The sequence below is a fragment of the Pungitius pungitius genome, chromosome 13 (assembly GCF_949316345.1).
Source record: "Pungitius pungitius chromosome 13, fPunPun2.1, whole genome shotgun sequence".
In the NCBI taxonomy this organism is placed as follows: domain Eukaryota; kingdom Metazoa; phylum Chordata; class Actinopteri; order Perciformes; family Gasterosteidae; genus Pungitius; species Pungitius pungitius.
In genome coordinates, this window is record NC_084912.1 from 9247483 (window position 1) to 9271957 (window position 24475).

The 24475-nt window shown below is 45.2% G+C and overlaps 2 protein-coding genes across 2 annotated transcripts; one reads left to right on the forward strand and one right to left on the reverse strand.

Annotated features, from left to right (window-relative positions):
- Positions 1 to 47: 47 nt before the first annotated feature.
- antxr1d (ANTXR cell adhesion molecule 1d) lies at positions 48 to 18297 on the reverse strand. Its single transcript, XM_037464944.2, has 18 exons — positions 17963 to 18297; positions 14704 to 14775; positions 14549 to 14620; positions 13645 to 13726; positions 13204 to 13234; positions 13043 to 13116; positions 12745 to 12813; positions 12573 to 12653; positions 12412 to 12472; positions 8745 to 8843; positions 8527 to 8596; positions 5884 to 5962; positions 5520 to 5615; positions 5387 to 5425; positions 5215 to 5313; positions 4973 to 5137; positions 4789 to 4869; positions 48 to 1279 (listed from the first exon to the last, which is right to left on the reverse strand). The coding sequence occupies exons 1-18, from the start codon at positions 18121 to 18123 to the stop codon at positions 971 to 973; spliced, it is 1740 nt and encodes a 579-aa protein (XP_037320841.2). The 5' UTR covers positions 18124 to 18297; the 3' UTR covers positions 48 to 970.
- On the forward strand, positions 18294 to 24423 carry znf488 (zinc finger protein 488). The gene is made up of 4 exons (XM_037464945.2): positions 18294 to 19808; positions 20554 to 20773; positions 21094 to 21322; positions 21523 to 24423. The coding sequence occupies exons 1-4, from the start codon at positions 19633 to 19635 to the stop codon at positions 22572 to 22574; spliced, it is 1677 nt and encodes a 558-aa protein (XP_037320842.2). The 5' UTR covers positions 18294 to 19632; the 3' UTR covers positions 22575 to 24423.
- The last annotated feature ends 52 nt before the right edge of the window (positions 24424 to 24475 follow it).

Genomic DNA, 24475 nt, shown 5'->3' on the forward strand with positions numbered 1-24475 from the left:
TCACTAAATATTTCCTCCTGCAATATTCAATTAACAAATGTTCCTATGTGTCTGTAGCAGTGACCCTAACATATTTCTACGCTGATTCACTGTATGACGATGCAAAATGTCCTCTTGAAATACATTACCAAACTTAACACTTTTCATGACCATGAAAGAAATCCCAGCAAAGCTTCCGATAGAAAAACATTTAGTTTATTGAAGGCAGCCACAAAAAGTTAATAATGAAATAATGCAAATTATCATTTCAGTCAGTAAATGCAATGCAACAGATGTGCAATGCAATCTTCCACCTGATAACCAGGAACCAAATAAGCACAAATACATCTGATGTCACCACAGAAATGCTGCTTTATATCCATCTTGATACCCTCCCCCAAAGAATTGAGAACCCAGAAAGCCGCTTGACACGGAATACAAAACCGATGCAGATGGAGATTTTACTATAATAAATAATTTGAAGAAACTGCCCTGCAGTTGCAATTAAACCACTGAACATTGACAAATTAATTTGGGGGGGATTTGTGTACATTTGCAAACCGAAACATGACCGACGTCGCTGATCTCGTCTTTCACTACATGCTGTATTTTTCGCCGTGTCCTTGCTCGACATTAATCTCTACCAACCCAAAGCAAACTATTTACCTGCATCACTCGTACAGAAAGCACCACAATCTAATTCTCAGCTCCTTTATTTGGGGTATTTTCCACCCAGATCGCAGGATTGCACCACTTAAGTCACAATATAATACTCTACATGCATTTTTAATCAAGCTAGTTTGTTGTTGAATGTTATTTATTTTGGGGGCTCTAAAAGCTGATTTTGGTATCCGCTAAATAGTTTTTTGCTGTCCAGCAACAAAGCACAGAGCTCCTGGCCTCTGTTGTCTCTGCAGTGAAAGAAGTACAAGGGTGATTCATGCAATGAGTTGATGTATCAAGTTGTTTATCGACGGCCCCCTTTTCTTCGTCAGAGCCTTGGCGGGGGTCGAGATGGCGGGGGTCCCGGGGGCCCTGTGGGTGCCCGAGCTGGGGGTGGACCTGGAGGTAGTTGGACCACGGAAGGGGGTGCTCGGGAAGGCGGCGTGGTGCGGGGCCCCCTCGACGGAGGCTTTGTACGGGGCACCGAGTTGGAGACCAGAGGTCGCTGTTCGGCGGGCGGAGGAGGAGGAGAGGGAGGAGGAGGCGGCGGCAGGGGGGAGTGTTGTGGGTGAGGAGGAGCCTGGTGGTTTGGGCTGGACTCCCCGTCTTTGACCCGCTGAAAACTAATGCAGCGACCCTACAAGATACGCAGGCAGAGGGAAGTTGAACCACTACTACACATCATTTCAATGCGCAATACAAATCACAACGCAGTGCATCTCTGTACAAAGTAAATAAGCTTTCAAAGGCGAGTTAAAAAACGGTTGTTGTGAGTCTCTGCCCAGCTCAGCTGACAAAGGCGCGTGTGTCGGAGGCCCCCGGAGGGCACACAGAGCTGCTTCTGTCGCCTGTCCACACCTGCACTACAATAGCTGTGATGCGACTAAAGGGAGGCACTGAGAACGTTATCGCACACGCACACACGCACACACACACACACACTTTTTTGCAGCCTGCAGAGTTCCACATTCCCCTCCTCTTCTCTCTGAGCTTCTGCTGTGCCTCAGTGCTGCAGCACATAAAGTGGTTTATGTCTCTCATGTGCTCGACTTGTTGTAACGTAAAGGGGGATTTCAATACCCCCCCCTTCCCCCAATAGTTAACAGAGGCCCTTTAGCTTTTAACATAATTTACAAGTCATGGAGAATGGAACGCTACTCTTATTGTTCTCATTGATGGTTTTTCCCCTCTGTTTTCTGCATAGCCTCCTTCTGTAGACACACACACACACACACACTTGTCTTGCTCAGCTAGTGTGTGAAGGATAGAGGGTAGGTCCCTGTGTCACAGACCCTTGGTGGTCTGATTATAACACCTTATTAAACAGAGAGGCCCTAAAGTCACACAGAGGCCAATAAGAGGACCCCAAGCAGCGCTGGCTTTGTGACTGAGGAGGCTATTGTTTGTGTGTGTGAGTGTATGTGTGTAATTCATTGGGGGCAGCCCGGTTGGGGGGTGACTGCTTCGGTCTTGTCGCCGGACCGCGGTGAAAAGGCCAGTTTGTGAGCAGCAGAGCAGCAGCACATCACCAGAGAGAGCATATGGCCACAATGAGAACACCAGCTCATGAATATGAGTGTGTGTGTGACTGTAAGCTTGCCTCCACCAGAACATATGGCCCGAATGAAACCTTGGGCTCGTGAATAACAGAAACAAGGAGAGAAAGGTTAGGGGCTGGCTGCAAGACAGCACCAAAAAACAACAAGATTGATGTTACAGTGGAAAATTGGTGCAGAGTACATTTTATCCACGTTAAAGTAGATATGTACAAACATGCGTTGCGACAAAGGTTATAAATGTGCCACTTGTGGCGGTCATTCTTCTCGTGTGCCCCTTTGGCTGCGTTGTCTGTCGCTGCTTTACGCCTCGTGCTGACAATTGTTTCAAACCCCTCGGCTCCTTTCTACGAGAACAACAAATCTCTAAAAACACCTGCGGCCTCCCTCCTCACAACATCCCGTCACCACTTCTCCTTCCGAGCCCAAAGACATTTCACTCCCCATAGTAAACAAACCAACCGGGTGTTTTGCGTCTGTTTATAGAGAGCTGACGCACACGCATATTTGTCACAATAATAGTAAAGAAAACAGAAAGGAAGGAAGATGACAGAGCCAAGACGCACATGTGACCTGACAGCCCTGCCTGTCACCTTGCATGACATTCGATACACGGAGGAAAAGGCTCTGTGTGCTCTGAAGAGTCAGCACACTTCATATGTTCATATGCTGCACTGAGGCATGGATAACTGAGATAATGTAAACAGCTGCAATGCATGTACTGAAGGGTCAGCTTATCCACATCTAGTTAGTTAGTTTCTGTGATGTGTTCCTCCAGACCACCGCGATGGAGCTAAATTACATTTCTAGTGGTCAATGTGCATGAGATAAATTCAACATTGACACATTTTTCCAGGATTAATATTTCCCTTTTAAAAAAGTCAGTTACAAGAAAACTGAGAATAATAAACGGATGTGGTTGCAAGCTCCAGAACAAGCGAGTGAGTGATCTCGAAATGGTGAATACCTTCAGCAACACAAACGGAATCCCATTCATCTCCACAGTAATTTGAGACGCTACAGCTGTCTGCAAGGCAGATACCACTCAACGTAAGTGTTGTTTTTGTAATCTGGATGAATTGATCCAGTTAAAGTGAAGTGGCTTCGGGGATGAGGCGGGAAGAGGGCGAGGGGAGGTGTGCTCATAGTGAGGACGGAGGGACGGGGGGGGAAACGGGGGCCGCCCTGCGCTCTGTGTGTGTGTGTGTGTGTGTGTGTGTGTGTGTGTGACATCAGGGCCATCAGCTCTGGGGACAAAAGAAGGGAATCTCTTCTGTCACAATATGGCTCGTGGCCTTTCAACTCCCCATCTGTTTGGGTGACGCTCAGTGGGGAGAGCTGACACACACGTTGCAGTGACATGCACACACACACACACACACACACACACACACAGTAGAGAGGGATCAAACGCGTACGGCGAGCGTGGCAGAAACTGGCAGCCTCGCTGATGGCCGTTTGCAGACGCAGTGAAGTAGGAGTAATGCGGGGAGAAAGTGGACGAGCTCCTCCAGAGCTGCTGATCAACAATCTACATCGAGGAGTCTGATCAGCGGCGCTTTTCGCCACTTTGTTTGGTTTGTGTGTCGACCAGCTGTGCGGTTTGTCATCCAGCGGCTGTTTCCGTTTGACATTGCTACTGTGGGGAATTCTGCACCACTCTTTTGTCAACATGAAAAAGGATTGTAGTCTTTCCTGTCGGATATCAGCACAAATTCTAAACATCTGCTGAGGAACAAAAGTGTTTTCGTGGTGGTGGGAGCTCGATGCACTGTGGAGGTTTGACAGAGATGAATTGTTCTGCTTGGAAAGAAAATCTAGGATGGAAAGGGGATTAAATCATTGATGGTGAAACTCCAGCAGAAACACGCGCACACACACGGCTATTGTTGCACGGGCCGGATGAATCACATCATTCTAAGAACAAATCAATACATTTTACAGCAATGTAGCCTCCGCCACGAGAAGCAACAGTGAAACCATTTACAACGAAGCAGCTGTTTCACCATGACAACCAGTATGATGACGAAAACATACGGGGTCAAGGTTAGATAAAAGGGGAGCTCTGCTCCCTCTTGTTCTGCCACAGACAGTGATGTCATGATTCAGGATTATTCAGGAGCAGCATTAGTTATTATTTTCTACCCTAATACCTACTACTTTAATTATCTCTGGCAAGTAGAGAGTGAGTTGGTGAGTTGCTACTGCCATGTCATTTTTTATGAGTCACAGAGAATTCACAGTATTCCTTGTGCGTTAACAATGGCTGCTTTGATGAACAGAGCGGAGTCAGTGGCTTTTTGTGTGTTCATGTAGAAAATCAGTACTGAGCTGCTGTGTTGAGGATTGTACATGTTGCTCAATGGCCCTCTATGCACGCAGACCAAATACAGATACTCCTGGTCCACATACAGGAATGGAAAACGCATTAAAACCATGTGTGCCGTCCAACTCATAAAGAGCTTTTAGGTGTTTTTTTTACCGGCGGAGCAAATAACACATGATTTCCCAATTGAAATTATCATGCCTGTTTGTGGCACATGACCTTTTCTAGTCACGTTCTAACTGAAGATAAGAGTGTGAGGCTCACCTCATCTCCCGGCTGTGGCCTCATCAGAGATACCTGGTCGTAACCTCTCCTGACCAGAGCCCACAGAGCATCTAGCTTCCCCTAAAAGGACCACAAAGACATTTGAAATAAAAACCAGAACTTTGAATTTAGATTGACCTTTTTAGGTGAAACTTTTCAAGTGAATCGCATTAAAAAGACCCACCTGAATGGGGGAGTACCACTTCCTCTGCAGTGGGCGGCGACGTGGTGGTTTTCGAGGCTTTGGCTCATACGGTTCAAATTCTTGCTCCGGCATTTTTACTACTGCATTTTTAGGTTTGTCCAGCTTTGCGCCTTCCTCAGTGGACCCTTTCTCCCCCCATCGCACCTAGGAAAAACCTCATTTATAGATATCAACGTGCTTTTAGGCATTATTGCTGTGTGACTGAGTGCATGAGGGCCTACCTCCATGCGTTTGATGCCACCCACTCCTCTTCCTCCATAGTAGGACGCATCCACCGTGGGCCACCTCTTCTTTGGCATCCCGTCTTCATCATCTGAGTCCTTAAAGTAAAACTCAGTTACATGACACAGCACATATGGACAGTTACCACGAGAGAAGGAAAACAAGCCTTACTGGCTCTGGGGGAGGAGGTGGTGGAGGTTCTTTGATCACCTGAAAGTTGAAAAAGGAAATGTTTTGAGGGAACCAAAGATACACTATAGTGAACAAACGGCTGACTATACCAATGTCAGAAGTCCAAACTCACCAAAGTGCAGCACAGAGGCCAGAACCACCACATCAGCAGCAGAGCCAACAGCAGGAACACAGCCAGCAACGACACCAGCACAATGGTGCCGTCAAACTGCACACAAACAGAATGACGGGATTCAGATTTCACTGGACTGAAACAAGATGGTGAAGAGAAAGATGAAAAGGAAAAGCGAAAGTACTCACAGCCTCCTCTGATGACAGACACAACAGAGGAGACCTCAGAGAGGGTGGAGAGAAGAAGAGGACGAGCCAACCAAGAGAAAATAAGGTCGAAAGAAAGTTTATTTGAAAAAGGCAGCATGCCAGAAAGTCGTCATCATTATGAGTTGTTGTGACTTTTTTACAGAGGATGTACTCACACACTCTGTAGTGGTGATGTGAACAGAGCTGGTGATGTAGGAAAGGCCCTCGTTCATGCTCACCTGCAGGTAGATTACTCTGAAAAAACACACACTGCTGATTGGTCTTCTTCATCACAAAGAATGCAGACGCTTGTGTGCACAAATTCACACGTTCATTTTCTTCCCGGCTAATGTACAAGCTCGCTGTGGGGTGTCAAACACATTCCTCCATCTATTTTGTTCGTACTTGCTACCTCATTAGCAAACTAACATGCTGACATAGACACAGAGCAAACATCTCTAAACAGGGAAGGGACGTCTCCACCCTCAGAAGGAATCTCAGAACCCAGAACTCCACAGGCAGCTGAATGACTTCTTATCCCCCAGTATTCAGCGCTGAAATCTTCAGCTGCACACAAGTAGGCAGAACAGTGTTGAGAAACTCGATATAATGTTAAGCATTTGGTTGGATAGTTGGTGAGCGAAGACTGTCTGGGGTTAATGGTGTGAGCTGAATATTTAGTTGATAGATTATTCTCAAAGCTCTTCAGAAATTTGAACAAAAACAAGACTTGTTGGCCAAATAGTCATTTGAGGGGAGGGACGTAGACCGCTGGATTGTAGTTATAGGTTTGGAAAAGAATGGAGAAAGGCTCCTTAGTGCTGTTCTTATGGTTTTGGGGACAGACACAAGGGAGGCATTGAGCTCTGGGTTCAGATTTGAGGAGGGGGGCGACAAAGGGGAGGTCACTGTTTGGGAGGGGAGGAGGGCAGACCAGAGGAAACAGAGTGGGGGATGGTAGCAGGAGGGCCTTTCCTGTTCGACATCCCTTCAGCACTGTCCCTCCCATCTGAGACCCCCCTCTTCACTTCCTCAATCACCGACTCTGTTCTCTCCTCCTCACCCTCTACTGTGCCCCCTTCATGCCGACTGTAGCTCGTCTCATAACTCATGCTGACACTGACTTCAGAGAAGGAAATTGGCAGTGCAGGTGCCACTCATGTTTTCTTCTACTTCTTCCCTCCCTTCTGTCCCCCCCCCCCCCCCCCCCCCACCCCCCCCGACCCCATTATATGGTCAGCCCGCCTCTCAGGCAGGCAGGGGACGCGGTGATATCAGCTCCTCTCTGACAGATAGATCTCAGCCCCTATCAATCATCAATCTGCCCACTATATATGTCTTTACCCTGTGTGTGTGTGTGTGTGTGTATGTGTGTGTGTGTGTGTGTGTGTGTGTGTATGTATGGGGGGGGGCATCCGGAAGGTTCCCAGTCAACACAGATTTGTGTGACTGCAGCATCAATGAATTGATTATATGCGACAAGGCCCCGGTGGAACAGGAGGTGAGTTTGGGTGAGGAGGTGATGCTGCGAGCCGGGGTCCCGCAGACCCGATGCATTGAAACCCCAAAACAGGAAGCAGTTCACAGTATAATGTGATCTGACATTTTAGGGCTGCGTCTAATTGTGGTATACATTGTGGATTAAGACTAATAGAGTGAAAAGTTTGCTTTGAAATCTCTATCAGGAAGCAATCCCTATTTCCTGCAGGTGGGCTCATAAAATGATGAAGCACTGAAATTTAGAACAGATATGGATGCGAACAAAAAAAAACACCTGTCCTGGCTGCACAGCGGCCCTTTCCCTTGGATTCATATTTCTCGTCTATCTACAGGTTGTTACACCGCAGCCCAGAACTAATAAACCAGCTGATGGCCTCCTCTCTGGCCCCGTTAGCCATTCACAGCTGACTTCCACTTTAGAAGAACTCAGAGTGTAAACACAGTGCTGTCTCTGCTCTGATGGGCTTCTGTTACATCAATGCCTTATTCCTTCAGGCTCCTATGCATTGTGTAATGCTAGTTCTGCACTGCTCATAGTTATGAATAAATATATGTGCGACTTTTGTTACGCGCAAGTAAAATAATACATGTGACAGACTCTTAAACATCCCTGCCGACATTGTGCGAAAACTAAAAGTCTTCTTTTCACATCTCTGAACAGCAGATCGAAGCAGTACTTTTCACTGGCAGACAAGACAATCTCAAAACCCTCTACAAATCTGAGTGACAGCAACAAGACAGATGATGACTAGGAGGTGTCTGAGGCCGCCGGCTGCAGTATATAATTATGCACAGGACTGCGGGCAGCGCGGACGGGGAAGGCCGCCGGGCCTCGTTCCAGCCCACAGCACCGCTCTGTCTGCACCCGCAAGGAACTTCTGCTCTTCATCCCCAGGAGCAAAGCTGGAAGCCCTGGGAGAAAACTTTACACGGCCCCACCGTACTCCACTCACAGTTCCGCTCTCCCAAAGTGTGAGATTGGGATACATCCCATGACACGTAAATACCCTAACGCATGCGCACCCGTGCGCGGTGTACAAGGTCCTCTCCAGCAGGCTCTCATTAAGTCGTGTTCCTGGGCTCTACTCCTGTTGTCCCCCTCGTGATTGGTGTCTAGCTTCGTTAGCTGTGACAAACACTGATTGATCACAGACACTCGATGACTTTGGCCCTAATTTGTTCAAGGACGCCAGTCTTCTGGTGTCCACACCAAACTTGCACGCAGCTGGAAAATATCTGTGTGTTGCAGCTGAACATGGAGAGTAGACTGAGACTGCGTGTGTTAAGGGTGGAAGGGCAGTTAGAGCTGTGCAGCTTACCTCCCAACCTCCTCTACAACAGGAGCAGGGCAGAGCAGGAAGGTATCTTCTATTCCAGCCGGCCTCTCGTCTGCATAGGAGAAACAAATCCACACTTTGGGTCTGAGAGGCTTACACACACGGTTAGCACATTCCTGTTAAATTCACAAGTCAAACCAGAATCCCATGATGCCTTAGTGAATTAGTTTGTGTGTGCTCGTGTATGTTTGCAGACTTACCCACAGTGAGTGTATCATTTAGTTTAAAGCTGCAGAGGACCTGGTCAATGTTTCTGGCATGGAGAAACCCATTGCCTCTTACCACCACCTGGAAACTCTCTGAGACAAAAGCAACGAGTGCAGGGATCATCAGAACTAGCTTCAGTACACTCAAGCATGACATTTTATTTTCAGCTGTGTGTGAGCGATGTATCACCATTGGTCTTCTATTTTAGTTTTAAGTTGAAGCCATTCTCTTTCACTCTCTCTTCAAAGTGCTCAACTTGGGCAGGACAAACGTGTGCATGCCTCATTGCTGCTTGTTTATATCTGTGTGCTTATGCGTGTATGTGTGGAAAGGCCATATTAAGCGCCAATGGTGCTAATGCTAAAGGTGCTGGTATTCCCAAAAATGTGCTGTGCAGTGACTAGAAGGTGTGTTCGTAAGTGTGTGTGTGGTGTTGACCTTTAGTTTCCCCCAGGCACTGTTAAAGCGCACTGACAGAGGCTTGCCAGCATATGCTGGAGTGCTGCTGCCCAGCATATGTTAGAGAGCGGAAAAAAAACACTTGCTTAAAAACATGCCTGCAGGGCTGACAACAGCACAGCACTGTCAAAGTAGGTCTGACCTTAACTATGGCACCATTAACACATGTCTGTGTGCATCTGTTTGTAAAGTGGTGTACACGCTGTTTGTGTGCACTGCCGTTGCATTTTGTAAGTGTGTGCATGCATGAATTTGTGCATGCATGCATGTGTGCAGGAATGTGTTTGAACGTGTATATGGCTTTGGTCTCTGTGCAGTGAGCTTTCCTCAGCAGTATCCCGGCTAATGGAAGTGAACATTTGCCACACCTTTAACATTTAAAGCTCCAGCGTGAAGATCACTGGATAAAAACATCACAGGGTGTGGGTGTATATATGGCAGTATTTTTTAAAAGGTCAGATGGAGCCATGAATACAGATACAGAGGGGAGGAAACTAACACCACTTTGCATTTGCCAAAAACATCCCTAAATATTTACAGATGTTACGACAGATTTTACATGTGTATTCACAGACAAACTCGCCTATACCAACTAATTAACCCTGCATCTCATTAGAGCCTTATACTTTACTATGTCTTCTCCCTCCACCTGTCCTGATTTTACTGTAAAACATAACCACAACAATAAATACAACTAAATATAATCATACAACTTTGAACAGTTTTGATATTAACTTATGTGGGTTGTAGTGGTTTGCAGCCACAACGGTGTTCAACGTAATTGGGGGTCTTAACACTAATTATCCATAATATGCAGTGTCTAGGGTGCTTTAGCAGTCATTCCCCTTTCACAAAATGTTAAAATCAAACAACATGAGCTGCACTGTGACAGGGCGTATGAGCACACAGACATACACAGAACATGGTAAAGGTGGGGGGGGCTTCTAATTCCAAGGCTGATAATTGTTCAATTCTTAGAAAAGAAGAAAATATGATTGAAATTTGCTTACTGGCTTTATTAGGCTTAAGCAGTCCGTTGCATTACAACCTCATGTAATGGTTAAACATCCAGCGGAAAGCGCTATAATTAAACTATTACATTCTGAGTCATCAAGAATATATTCAAACCAAATCGTTTGCAAACATTATAATCGTTAAAGACACTGTTTCTAAAGATGTGTAATCCAATCTTAATAAATAATTGAAGGCTAACAAATAAAAACGTCTCAATTGTGATGTCTTCTATCGCCCCTTTGACACACACACAGACACACACACAGACACACACACACACACACAGTGAGGCTTGATGGGCTAAAAGGTCAGTGCTGTCAGACACATGGTGGGCAGGGACTGGTGGTGCCCTGCTGACATCTAAACACATAAGCTTCTGCCCTCTTGTCTGCTCCCTGCCTGCCTCTGTGGCCACATGTCCATTTACATCTGCACCTGAGCGTTTGACAAGGATTTGATTTGTATCAATGTGTGTCTGTGTGTGACTGGACACATCTGAATGCGTGTGTGTGTGTGTGTGTGTGTTTCGCGTGCGCGGAGGAGAGGGGCCACGGCTTGTCCGAACAGCGGCACTTCAATCACATTAGTGCGACAGGACAGTGAAGGGCAGGGAGGGGCAAAGGAGGACGCAACAACGGGGAGGAAAGGGTCAGACGTTAATGAAAGCAGCAATCTCTGCTGTCATAATAGATCTAAGGCCCAACTCTCACCGTCCTCTCAGTGTGTGTGTGTGTGTGTGTGTGTGTGTGTGAGGGGAATCAGTCCTGTCATGTCTGATACTGTGGCCCCACGTTCACTGTCCAGTCTGATGGCCTGTTTGCGGGCAGCTCGGTCTGGTCACTTCACATCAATGTGAGGGACATGTGTGTACATGTGCTTGAAGATGTGTGTGTGTGTGTGTGTGTGTGTTTGTGCTGACTAAAGAACATCATGTGTGTGGTGGTGTAAAGAAGAAGACAGAGAGAGAGACTGTCACAATACCTATGTAATATGTCAGTATGTAAGTATGTAAACGCATTATCATGGATGGATGGGGGAAGATGGTTTTCATGGTATTTAAACCTGTGGGGAATCTCGACCACAGTCTTGCAGTTCAAAATAAACGCAAACTCTTGTTATATTAAGACAATACCGTTATATGACTTTATGTTGAAATAATACGCTTTGAGTAGGACCAAAGTTATTTCTCCACAGGACGCTTTAAAGACCATGAGCATAGGATATAACCATTGCATTTCTAACGTAATAGTTGTATTTTATTTTTACATATTGTTTTACAAAAAAGGCAGCACACTAAGCGTGTATTCAGTCAACTACAATATGTGCCCTTCATTAATTAGGCCTGGATTAAAGCATGAACTTGCTTTCTTAGTTCACTGACCATTAGGCTGCTCATCAATCGAATAATAAATGAGGGTGTTGGAGGATATTTGGGCACATGTCGGGTGACACACTCTGACCAGAGGACGTAATTATCACGGGTTGTAACAACCGTGATGCTTTATTTTTCCTTACTCATTTGTCCTTTGAATGCTACGTTTTCATAGAATCCCTCCGCCCTTCCCTACTCCCTTCTTTCCACATCCTTTCCCATCATTCCAATCCCATAATGGAGCCTAATCTCCATTGGTTGTCCTGGTAGCACTGCTGCAAATGCACTCTCTTAAGTGAGTCCTAACAAGGTCATGTCAAGGCTCATCCATCCTGCCGACTACACATAAAGGCTCTCTCTTGCCATCTCGCTTTAGTTGCTGTCCTGTTTTTTTTCCCCCCTGTAACTGCTGTCCAGAAGCACAAGAGCTGGCCGCGGACGGAGAGGTGAGAAGGAGGACAGGGTTGAAACAACCATTTAACATATACGATGTGGCAAACTAGGCCAGGGAAGCAGCCATGCTTAAAGATTCACGGCTAATTCCTCTGACCAACACCCGACCCCCCCCCCCCTCCTCTCGGTTGCACACACGCTGCGCTGAAGCGGCTATGCTAATTTCCCCCGGCCGTGGATGACAATACGCTCTCTGTCACTCCGTGGTCATGAGCGTCCATGCGATTACTCAACCTCATGTTCCACTCCAGAGGCTTTAGATGGCTGTCATCTGACACAATCGCGCACCGTAATTGCCCAGTGTCTTGGGCAAAGAGGGTGGGGGGTGGGGGGGGTGGGGGCTTACACCTCACATCTCTTACCTCCTGCACACACGCTGGACGGCTCTGCGGCTAGAATCTCAATGCAGGACTTCTTGATGATCTGAGTGATCAGACAAGGGGTTAAAAACTCAATCAAGAGACAGTTGTGTGGGGACGAGTGTGATTCCGTTCACATGTGGTGCCGTATGTATCTGCCTTACCGAGTCAGTGATTTCCCTCAGGGCTTGGAAGCCTCCCCATACAGGAAACACGTGGTCCACACCCTCTGCAATAGTTGCAAGCTAGAAAAAAACATGCAGACACAGAAAGAATTGGATTTGCTTTTTTTAAATGCATTTTTCGACATCTTCAGCATCCTTCTGTGAATCCTACCTGGGTCTCGTTGAATTCTTTGACCCCTACACAGTAAACGATGGCTCCCATAGACCGGGCCCTTTCAGCCTGCAAAACAAAATGAATAAACCCAAATTCAAGAGGCTTTGCCTCATGGAGTCAAATAAATCTTCCTAAAAGTAACGCTGTGAAATGACTTAATACGTCATTTATTTTAAATGGATCCGGGGCCTAAAACCAACAAAAGTTGCCGCCTACAGTAACAAGTCCCGTGGCAGTTTGCTAGAGACCAAAAGCTTCTGACCTTTTCACCAAGTATCTCCCCAAATCATCTCACCTCTCGTTGAGCTGTGTCAAACTGCCACTCATTCAGTTCCCCGTCCGTTAGAGCGATGATGACGCTGGCTGTGCCTGCACGACACAAAAGCTTTATGTTCTCGGAAACAACGTTCTAAATGCAGGCTAATGTGAAAAAAAAGCACATTGGACAGAGCTTACCGCGCTTCTCTTGATGTATCTGCATATTAGCCTGCAGTTGCAAAGAAACAAGTACCGTTTCACAACAATTACAAAAGCTACAATAGTACTGGTTTGAAATATGTTGATATGGCTACAAATGCAGCTTCCTAACATAGCTTTCTTTTGGTGTCCCGGCGAGGATCAAAATGCATTTGCTTGCCACAGGCGGCCTTCAATTACACTCTTTGACATGAGATTGTTGGGTACTCTTTTCATTGGATATAAATATAAACTCTTTAGACAATCAAATTTTGACATCTTCTGAATTAAAAATGAGGACAATGTGGAAGTGCGGAAAGATGCTTCATTTTGCAATGCCTCGCTCAATTAAAAATACCTAAAGCTCATCCTTTTCAAGAAGGAGCCAGTCATTTATGATCGCTTTTCCAATGTTTCGGATCTTAGAGACCTGATCCTTACCATCTCCAGACCTAAGTTCATAAATGTGTCTCCTCCAGTGACAACCTTCCTCAGGGATGTCAAGCCTCCAGTGATGGCTTCCCTGTAGGGTAAACAAACACATTTATTGATCAAATTCCCTGGAAGAATGCTGCTTTTAAAGAAAGAGACATTTTTGCCAAACAGGAGATAAAAAGAGAAAGGGAAGAAAGGGTTTGCGTCAGCCCAAAATTCTAAGATAAAAAAAAGAGATAAACACAACAAACCGGATATGTCTTATTCTTGTGTAATTTAGGGAGCAAAAGAACAGGACAGAGGAAATCAAGGAATATGCTTAATGTTGACACACAGCTTCACCTTTCTATGTCAGGTTTGCCAATAGAACAGGTCAAGAGCACTGAACTACTGGGTGTGGTGTTCGATGAACAGTTGTTGTGGTCTGAGCACATTGAAGGCACTAAAATGAGAACCATTACACAAGGAATGCTGGCTGAGATCGCTTGATACCCCCAAACCCTTAGAACAAACCTCCTCAAATGTACAGTTATTTTTTGTGCAATTAATGCTTGGAATTTACTACCTCCTCATATAACTAATGCAGCTAATGTTCTGTCATTTAAAAAACTGTTGAAGGCACACATTAGGCCATTAACTACTTGACCTTTGCCACTGCTTTGATTTTGTACTCATCTGATCCTTCTTAAAGAATTCCAGGCATACTGGACAATATACCCTAAAATATACTGCACTAGTATCTGATTAGATTAAGGGTTATTATTCTTTTATTTTGTTTGTTTTCTGTGTATTTCTTTTGTCTGTGGACCCCAGGAAGATTAGCGCCCGCTAAGGCGTCAGCTAATGGGAAAGTAAACAAATAAAGAAACAAATGGTGAGAGTTGAGGTGTTGTTCGGGTGTGGGCCTCACCTATTCTCCGTCAGTTTCAGGATGATGGTTCCTTTTGTGGAGAAGACAATGAAGGACATTCGCAGCATGGGGCTGCAAACAGAAAGTTGATTAAAATGAACGCAGGGAATCATAAAAAATATCCAAATTCGAGAATGATTTTATCTTGCCTGTACCTGATAAATTTCTCTGCCACCTGCTCAACAAATGAGTAAATCTCTATCCAGTGATTCTTTACACTGCCAGATCTGAAAAAACAACAAGAACACAACGGTGTAAGGGAAAGAAATGTGGGGAAGCCAAACAAGTAAACCGAATAAAATACAGAAACATGTTTTTGCTGTTTTTAGTGGTGTGAATAATGGACTGTGCTCCGGACTCTTTCAGATTCATGTCCATCCAATTCAGTAGGCTTCTATTTAAAGTCTATGATTCAAAGGTCATGTAGGATTTGCAGGAAACCTTCTTACATGTACAAACTGGATTTAGTGGCCATGACATGTTTCAGGAAGGACCATAACAGTTTATCTTTCCCACATTGGAAGACATTCCTCTGGCCACTCAGTCACATTCCATTAGTCCGGACTGTAACCTGTGAGCGGTGAGAGGCGCTGCTTAGCCTGCTACATGGCGCTTTGTACATGACAGTGTCCTTAATGAAGCCCAGTCCCAGGGGGGCTGCTAATGGGGGCTAATTGCTGCTGGGCCAGAGGGTGGAGGTTAGACGGGGACAGATGTAGCCGGCTGCCTCTAGCAGCGACCGTGCAGCAGGCAGCTGGCCTGTGTGTCCGTGTGTCCGTGTGTGTGTGTGTGTGTGCATAGCATCTCTGTGTTTATGTGTGTATGCGTGACTGTGAGGGGGAACAGATGGTCCCGGGGAGACGAGGCAGTTTGACAACAGGTTGGCAGTCCGCAGAGTGAAAAGGCTGCGACATGTACAACTGAGGGATGAAGAAGTAACACTCATTAGGGGTAAATGGGTGTGTGCGGGTGTCAGACTCTATATGGCATGTGTCTATTGAAGGATGCAACAGCGAAAGACAGGGCTAGGTGTGTGTGCGTGTATTTGTGTGTAACATAAAGACAAATAAAGAGTTAGTAAGTCTGAGCTGCGCTGACAAAAGGCTCTTTTGTGCTTTCTATTTCACTGATCCTTTACGGAGGGCATGATCACAGTCCTGATCCAGGAGCTCTTTTGTGTTGTCTGCATCTTAAGAGTCACAAAGTTTCACTGATACACAACCGAGGCTCGGTTTCAATCCAGCGTGCAGTACAGAATGCATCTGCCAAAGTTAATCAAAAGTGTTCTTTAGGCAAGGGGCTTGCTGTAAATGACCATAATAGCATTGTTGGTCCTGTGTCTGGAAATCATTGGTTAATTAATTACAATTTGCAGGTGTTGCCATGTGCATTTTCTATATTTTCGGACATATCTTTGGACAATAATCGAGGGACTTCAAATGCAAACAACCCCGGCTCAGATACTTTGAGTGATTTAAATATTTTGTTAAGAAAGTTTTTATTTTTAGTAAATCTGTAACTTTAAATTTAAAGTTTGTTTGCTTTAACGACCACTTTCATTAGAATCACAGGCTTCGTCAACCAGAAATGCATCTTTTAACTTTTACATAATTAATTTTGCTTACTATTAGAACAGGATCACCTTCTGTCTGCAAGTCCTTGGATCAGTGAAACCCAGCCATAAAACACAACACCATTTGTGGGCCACCAGATAGAGAGGAAAAACACCGCCTGGTTTTTGCTACGGGTCCACAGTACGTGGAGTATAGTATTTTTTTCTTTCTGTCTGTGTGCAGAGATGTGTCAAGGACAGCAAACATGAAGATCTGTGTAGACACGTAGAAGCATCCGTAACGGATGATTTCTCTGCATTCTCCATCACTGAAGACTAGATTAGGTCACTGTGTGGTATTTAAGATCTGAAAAACAGCCAAGATTTCTGGGGAAATATAATTCAAAGGCCTCCTGAAGGCATGCTGAAGCATGCATGCCCAGAGAGTCAGTCGCAGAGGCCTGGCCATGCGTGATGTGCTCCATGCACCCTGGGCTCCTCGCAATTTTTTTGAAGCAAAGGGAAAAAAACTGAAGAGGGTCTGACAGATGTTTGCAGTGGACATCCAAAAGATCATCACATGTGCAAAAATCAAGATAAAATGTCGTGTTAACGTGTCCAGTTAGGTGGTGCCCATAGGGCATCTGAGGACATGCAGCAGCGCAGTCTGCAGAGGAACCCTGCAACTTATATAGTCGTACCAGTAAGGAGACAAAAACATCCTCACTGGCCATGAAGCCTGAACATTTGTACTTTTATGACATATATACAAGTGTGCTTGTTAGGGCACACTTGTATATGTTAGGGTTAGATTATTATTGAAACAGGGCTGTTGGCCTCTCATTGGCCTGGATGAGGTTTATGTGAAGGCTGGTCACAGGAATTCTAATCAAACCGGGGATCTTTTTCATCACAGCTGTCTCATACCTCATTTCCTGTCAGCCCGGCTGGCTTCAATCAAATCAAGACAACAAATAAAATAAATAAGATTAGGGTTACATTTCTAAAATGCTAGAAACAGCATATTTTATGAGGCACACTTTCAACGTGGGGTTGATTTGTAATCGTAAGATATATATGTGGATTAGATGGACAGTCAGAAGGATGTATCATAATTTGGAGAGGCCATATTTTGTTGATGCATTAACAGATAACGCGAACATATCGCCTTCATAGTTACAACCTATAAAGCAAAGGTTGTGTGAACATGCTTTTGTTAAAAACATCCACCTCATCCCAAGAATTGACGTCAACGAAAGAACACAGAACGGAGCCTTCCTCGTTCCCACCACGGCTGGTCGGGGACACAGTGGAGAAGAGGCCCGGCTGAACGGGGCACGGAGCACCGCGGCGGGGCAGCTGGAGCAGCTGTGTCCGCAGGCGTCATCGGCCTGAAACTCTATCCGTCCCGCCCGCCCTGCCCACACCCCGTGGGTAGGAGCACATCTGCGTGCCTCTCCACAGAAAGAAAAGAAAAGCACCTCCCGAGTGTCCCAAAATAGTCTTGCTCGTTCAGATATAATGTTGCATAAAGTATAAAGGTACGGACGAAGACTTCTAGATAAACAATGAGGGACAAGGGGGAGGGGGGGGGTGGAATGGCTCTCCGTGTAATACTCATCCCGTTACACAGGACATCGCTATGCGAGTTGGGACCCATTGTGTGACACACACACACACACATAGGATGGATACGTTGAGCTCGCGTAGCGAAATGACTTCGGTCAAACTCGTGGCTCTCTTTTCTTTCGCGGAGTCAGAGCGGCCGATGCGCTCCGCGTTTCCAAAACCACTCGGGCGGTCGCACGGCAATGCGCAGCGAGGAGAAAGTAACAAAGCCGTAAATAACATCGGACACTCACTTGTCCAGGACAAAGTAGAGGTCGAAGGCGCCCTGACAGGACCTCTCCTCCTCCTCCGCCTCCTCCTCCACCTCCTGTAACTCTCCTTTCACCGACACATCGAGGAAGAAAAAGCCCAGCAAAGCCAGGGCGAGGAGCACGCCAGCCGCTTTCTTCGCCATCTTTCCCGGTTTCTGCTGACTGGTGACAACCGAAGATCTTCACATGGTCTCCCCCAGTCGTCGGCTGTGAGAGTATGTCGCGGTGTGTCCCGGTGTTCCGTCGTGTTCGGTTGAGTGCATTTAGACTACAGGAGCCTTGTTCGGTTCGAGTCGGGCTCTCCAAGTCTTCCGTTTCTGCTGAGGGGGGGAAAAAAAGAGAAAAAAAAGTGCAGTGAAGCAGACAGGCAGCATGATGGAGAGGAGCGACACCCGAGGACAGAACCTAAACTCCACTTTTACAAAGAAACACGACAGTGAGATATATGGGGTGGGATAACCCAGCCTTAGTGAATGGTAAAAAAAAAACTCAAATAAATCTGTCCATTGTGTTTTGTTTGTCAAACAACCTCTACAGGACTAGAAATCACACACATTAAACGATTCGTTGAAATCACGGGACCATCCTTCTGTGTTAGTTACGATTATTTAGATTTAAAAAAATTAAATAAGCAGTCAATAGTGTAAGATAATACGTAGTAAATCTATTTCCTTCTGAAAAAGTAATAATTTGTTATTTTTCTGTTCACCGTCTCATTTCGAAAATCAGGGGAACAGCAAAGACAATTCAATTATGGGCCTGGATGGAAATCGACCCATGATGCGATGCTGGAAGGTTTTCAGAGTGGTCCTGATCCAACATGTTAATCACAATGTCATCTTTTAGGCGCCCGAGATTTGAAGGAATGCTATCTGACATAGAATGAAAAGGTCCCAGTTTATTGTGCAATTGCACTTTAACCAGCTGGTAGAAGTGTGCCCGAGGAGCTGAATTCCCTGCGAAGGTTTTAATGTGTTCCGGCTTTCTCATTACAGAAAGTTGGCTCGATATCGACGAGGACATTTATCCAAAGCAAAGCTTTGATGCAGAATAATTCATTAAATGCTCATTAAACAGAAGTATTTAGTTTATGAATAATGCATTCGCCCAATGGCAAACCCAGACCACCCTTCATGCCATGTGGCCTATTTTACAATTTCCATATAAACCAGAAAACTTCCACCCCCTCGTTTGACTGGAGCTGGTCTTATTGTTAACATACGTAATCAACACATTTCTCTAGATCCTAATAGCATACAGGACATCCTGAATATATGAAAAGCACGAGAACGATTAACATGCCAGAATGGCTGCACGCATGTACTGTATATATGACTAACATTAGAACAAGCTTGAGAGGTCTCGTTCCACAGGACGGCGTCCTCGTGGTTTTAGAAAATGTGCTAAAAAATTACACACATTCATACACTTGACATCTGATCTAAAATGTGTTGTTTATAGTGGTGCACGGTGTGTCCACCAATCAGCTGCATTGGACGATAATGTGCGTTATTGTTCAAATCATCAGTGACTTCCATATAGTGTCCACTGAAAGGACTGTAAGGCTGACGTGGTAGGGTTTGCCAAGGGAAGTCAAGCCGTGTGTACGCGCGTTTACGTGCGTGCGTGCGCGAGCGCGCGTGCTTCCATCAATGCGCCACGCTTCGGCGCGCTCCCCGAAGGGGATAAGTGGGAGTGGGCAAGGAGAGGGAACACAGTACGGAGGAAGATCCAGCCGGATAAGTAGCTCGTCACCAAGGAACGGGAGCGCATCGTCACCGAGGTCCCACTGCACCTGCTGCACAAACCTCCTCCTCATGTCCAGCGGGTGAGAAACGCAACACTATGAATGCACTTCTCTCTTTCCTTCACAGGGGTACACAGCCGTTTCTCCCTCCTGTCTTTTTCTTTATTTTTTTATTTTTTCCAGGAACACTGGCGTATTCAGATTGTCACCAGATAATTATGTTATTTTGCTGCGCGGTCAACTGTCAACGTTTTTAAAAGATAAAACCCTAATGATGACTGTGTCCAGGAGGAAAATAATCATTAGTAACGCATTATTCATGCGTAAAATGTGTTGATGAATTAGGAATAAGCATTTTTAACTTATCTTGCACACAGAGGAGGCAGTTGGGCTTCACGGCAGATGGGGAGACAAAAGGAGAAACCGAGTGAAAAACTGAGACAAAGGACGTTAGAAATATTCTTGCCTCGACACCAGCAGCGTCTGCTTCACATTTGGAACGTTTTATTTAAATCTGAAAATCCAAAGAATACTGTACCGTCATTTATAAAAACATTAGGACGACCCAGAGTGGGGTGAGCGTTTATCTGAATCCAAATCAGATAACAGGATGTTAGACCACAACCTACATTTTTGTAATAGCCCAAATGTTTGCTCCCTATTTCTAATGGGGAATATGTCGTTTTTACAGTTCTCATGATTAGAGTGAGATTGTATTAAAGACTGAGCTGGACTGGTCATTTTATCTGCATCTTGTAATACAACAATCGGTAACATATTTTAACCTACTCTTCCAAGTAATGCTAACTCGTATATTTCGTTACAGTTTAACGATGGATCACACTTTCCTGTCTCGGTCAATCTGGACCGGTGACAGCAAATTCATCCAGCATCCAGCGGACCTCTACACCAGTGTGCTCGTTACGCGCAGCATCCCTGCGGGCACATGCTTCGGTCCATGTGTGCTCCAAAACACCTTCTATGAGACCATCGCCTTCATAGCGCAGAAATCCTGCGATAAGACAGCAAAGTCGTATGTGTTCAGGGTGAGTGGCGCAGATTTGTTTTGCCATATCACATATTTGAACATGCGTATTTTATTACAACTTCATAGAGCTTTGTTTAATGTAACTGTGCTGGTGAATTCATGACCATTGAACTTTAATTTAATTCGGAATGAATTACCATATTTGTAATACTGTCCACATGCATTATTTTTTTACGGTCTTTGTTAATGTGTTCAATGGATTTAGAAACTTTGATTTAAACATGTCCTTTCGATTTATTAATCGGTTTTATGGAATGACATGTCTGTAGGAAAAACATGAGGAAACTTGAGCTTAATGTCAATGATGTCTGTCAACAGGTGGATCCGGAGGCCATGCGTAATTCTGCGCTAGTGCTGTCCTGGCTGCGGCTCGTGCAGGCTGCGCGTAATGGAGAGGAACAGAACACGGAGGCCTTTCTGAAAGCGGGCCAGCTGTATGTGCGGACCATCCGGGACATCCGGCAGGACGAAGAGCTCCTGGTGTGGTACGACCAGGAGCTATCTCACCTACTGGGCTTCACCGACATAACCAGAGGGCCAAGTGAAGGTGAGGCGAAGGGACGGTATACGGTTGACTTTGTGTGTCTTGGTTAGACTTGAGCTTTAATCACAAATCCCCTTTACAAATAAGCATCAGATTGAGTAGAATGACCCTTGCTGTTTGACATCTGGGGGGATGCAAATTTAAATGAAAATGTTCATGTTATGGATTTATGTTCACATTTGGGGATTGCTTGTCTTTTTCAGAGTTCAAATGTGGAAGATGTCACCAGGCCTTTGAGAATGAGTATCCTTTCCTGGCTCACTGCCGATTCCTGTGTACTCAAGTAAAGACTGACACGTGGAGCCGCGAGATTTACGTGCACAAGCACGTGGAAACGAAGAGGCAACACCGAGTGACAGATTTCCACAACATCGCCAGAGATTTGGAACACAGAAAATCTGGCATCAACGAGGATGCAGAGATTTTCCCCAAAAGAAGGAAATCCGAGGAAACGCTCTGTCCCAAAGTGCGTAAAACGGTTCTTCTGGAAAAAACAAACATATCAAACCATGACAATATTACCCCACTGATTAAGGGCAACGACCTGTCAGCCGGAGAGGCATCGTCCTCTGCGGGGAAAATGAAAGCAGATAAGATCAAACCGGATCATTTGGGATGTAAGAACGACGGCATTACGCACGTACGAGTGATGGAACCAGGCCAGAGCTCTAGTTTGCACTCAAGCGGAAGCAGCGCATTTTCTCTGGTCCTGTCGAACAATCGGGGTGAGCAGAAAAGCGCTTTCTGTAAACCAAGTAAAATAACTTCCGCTGGTGACCACCAGGCGCATCTCAGCAGCGCTTCAACAGGCCCCTCCATCCGCCTGGGGGAGATGACTGATTCTTTCCCCCCCGGCACCGTTATGAGGTACAACAATCTAATGGCGTCCAACATCCTAAACAGTGACCTACACGCAGTTCCCTCACCGGCTGCATTAAACAACGCTTTCCATTACGCGCCGGAACACTGGTCCAGGAGCGTTGGCGTGCAGCTGCAGAACACCCCCTCTCTCACGATCCTGCCCCCGACGTTCACCTCATTCGGCGTGTCGGTGCAGAACTGGTGCGCCAAATGCAACCTGTCTTTCCGCATGACATCCGACCTCGTGTTCCACATGCGCTCTCATCACAAGAAGGAGTTTGCGGCGGAATCCCACGTGAGGAAGAGGAGGGAGGAGAAACTCACCTGTCCGATCTGCCACGAATACTTCCGGGAGCGACACCACCTGTCCAGACACATGACTTCGCATAATTGAGATAACAATGGACAAAAAAAAACTATTTATTTCCCAAACGATGCTCGTATTTAACCGGTGTAGACTCCAGTTTCATCTGGTGAATGTAAGTAACTGTAACGGACACACACGGACGTCACCGCTAGATGTCGCTAGAGTTGCGTTTAAGATGGCCTCACACAAAGGTTTGTGTCTTTCCTTTCGCCCTGTTTATTAGGTTGATGATTATTTTGTGCCTTATGGACCCCAGGAGGGAGGAAACACGGGGAGATCTCGAAAACAGCTCATGATTGTTCGAAATATCCCGACGCAATGCTACCAGATATGTGGATTGAGTGTGTTTGCGTGTATGTGTTTCGAAATCTAAAATGATGACAGTGAAACGGATGTGTGGAGTTTTTTCTGTGGAAATATGTCTCCTTTGTGATGACGCTGTCCTGAATGATACCACGATGTGTAGTAGCCCATGCCAGTTAACAGTATATCTTCACTGCTGGACTGAGAGGCAAAACTATTGTTGCATCAATATTACATCTGCACATCATTTCACATGTTTCACCCAACATTTCAGCATGCTATTTGAAAGAATAGGTTCCAGGCTACCAACCAAAACTGGAATGATGTTTAAAAAGTTTCCGTGGTTATAATTCATCCACAGACCTGGATGGGGTCCAAGTGACCTTTTGATTTTTGTGAATTTAAGTCACCTCACCCATAGTGAGCGGCCAACGTCCCCTTCAGGTCAGGCTGCCGACAGATGCACATAAATAGCCGCTTCTGTTGCAGGTAAATGAGGCGGCAAGAATGCATGAAGTTCATGGGAAAGTCAAGCCTCGACTTTGTTCAGTCACTCTGTAACATAAGCAGGCGAGAGTTTATCCTCCAGTTTTGTCACTGCACAAACTGAAGATATGTTGTATTACTGGGACTGAAACCTACACGAGTCATAAAAAACATGCACTCTGAAAATCATACAAGAACAAAACTAAACCTTGTTCATAATCTGTCATTGAGTTTTAAAAACACATTTACCTTCAGCGCAAATAATATTTGTGTCAAGACAAAAATAGACTTCTTGTCTGAATAAATGTTTTGAAAGTTATATGGAAACTGTATTTTACTTTCTAATGGAAAAAGAGAGGCATAATGTCACTATTAAACCGTGATAAAAGTGCCATTCCACCGTATACACAGAAAATCTTCTGTTGTCTAATAATGGCTGTATTGATCTCCTTTAATTGAGCGGTCATCAATTGGGGAAAAAAAATATTGTTTTTGGTTCCCCACTTACCTCTTTTGGTCCAGGCTTTTAACCACGTTAGGCTCTGAACACGAGCCAATTCTGCTGCAGTTGACCGCTGTAAGCCCTCTCCTGTGACTTTGATTGCGGTTGACATGGGGTTCACTTTGTAATAGCAGACTGTGGGTCCGAAACTGTAAAAGGGATCAGTCAGGAAATAAGGAAAAAAAATGAACTTAACTTGGATGTGTTCATTTGAGTTGGGCCTCCTCTGAAGCTAAAACATCAATTATGTAAACACTATTCATAATAACCCTCATTACAGTCATTATCATAGTTTAAATGGAGCTTACACCCCATTAAGTGTTCATTTGTATAAAAGTATTTTCGCTTGAGAAATTTAAATCGGGAATTCAGTATTTCTGAAAATTCTCTCCCATCATTCGTCTCTCTACATCAACCACAAAAAATGCATTATGTGAAAACATAAGATGTCGTTTTTGTAATTTTGTACTGGTTTAACATATAGTGTTCACCCTACCGGTAAGTATTAATGTTTTATTATCAATCAACATATAATCCAGTTCAATTTAATGTGACTTTTATGACAGTGATCAACAGAAAACAACTTTTAATCAAACTGAAAACAGATCTCTAAAAGTGATCCATAAAATACAAACAT

What these genes read in the sequence shown, in the direction of transcription:
- znf488 (XM_037464945.2), top strand. Translation starts at nt 19,633, where the DNA reads ATGCGCCACGCTTCGGCGCGCTCCCCGAAGGGGATAAGTGGGAGTGGG. An exon ending in CTCCTCCTCATGTCCAGCGG is followed by an intron (nt 19,809 to 20,553) that starts GTGAGAAACGCA and finishes ATTTCGTTACAG; the next exon opens with TTTAACGATGGATCACACTT. An exon ending in CAAAGTCGTATGTGTTCAGG is followed by an intron (nt 20,774 to 21,093) that starts GTGAGTGGCGCA and finishes GTCTGTCAACAG; the next exon opens with GTGGATCCGGAGGCCATGCG.
- antxr1d (XM_037464944.2), bottom strand. Translation starts at nt 18,123, where the DNA reads ATGGCGAAGAAAGCGGCTGGCGTGCTCCTCGCCCTGGCTTTGCTGGGC. An exon ending in AGTGGTACTCCCCCATTCAG is followed by an intron (nt 4,870 to 4,972) that starts GTGGGTCTTTTT and finishes TGGTCCTTTTAG; the next exon opens with GGGAAGCTAGATGCTCTGTG. An exon ending in GGCCACAGCCGGGAGATGAG is followed by an intron (nt 1,280 to 4,788) that starts GTGAGCCTCACA and finishes CGTATCTTGTAG; the next exon opens with GGTCGCTGCATTAGTTTTCA.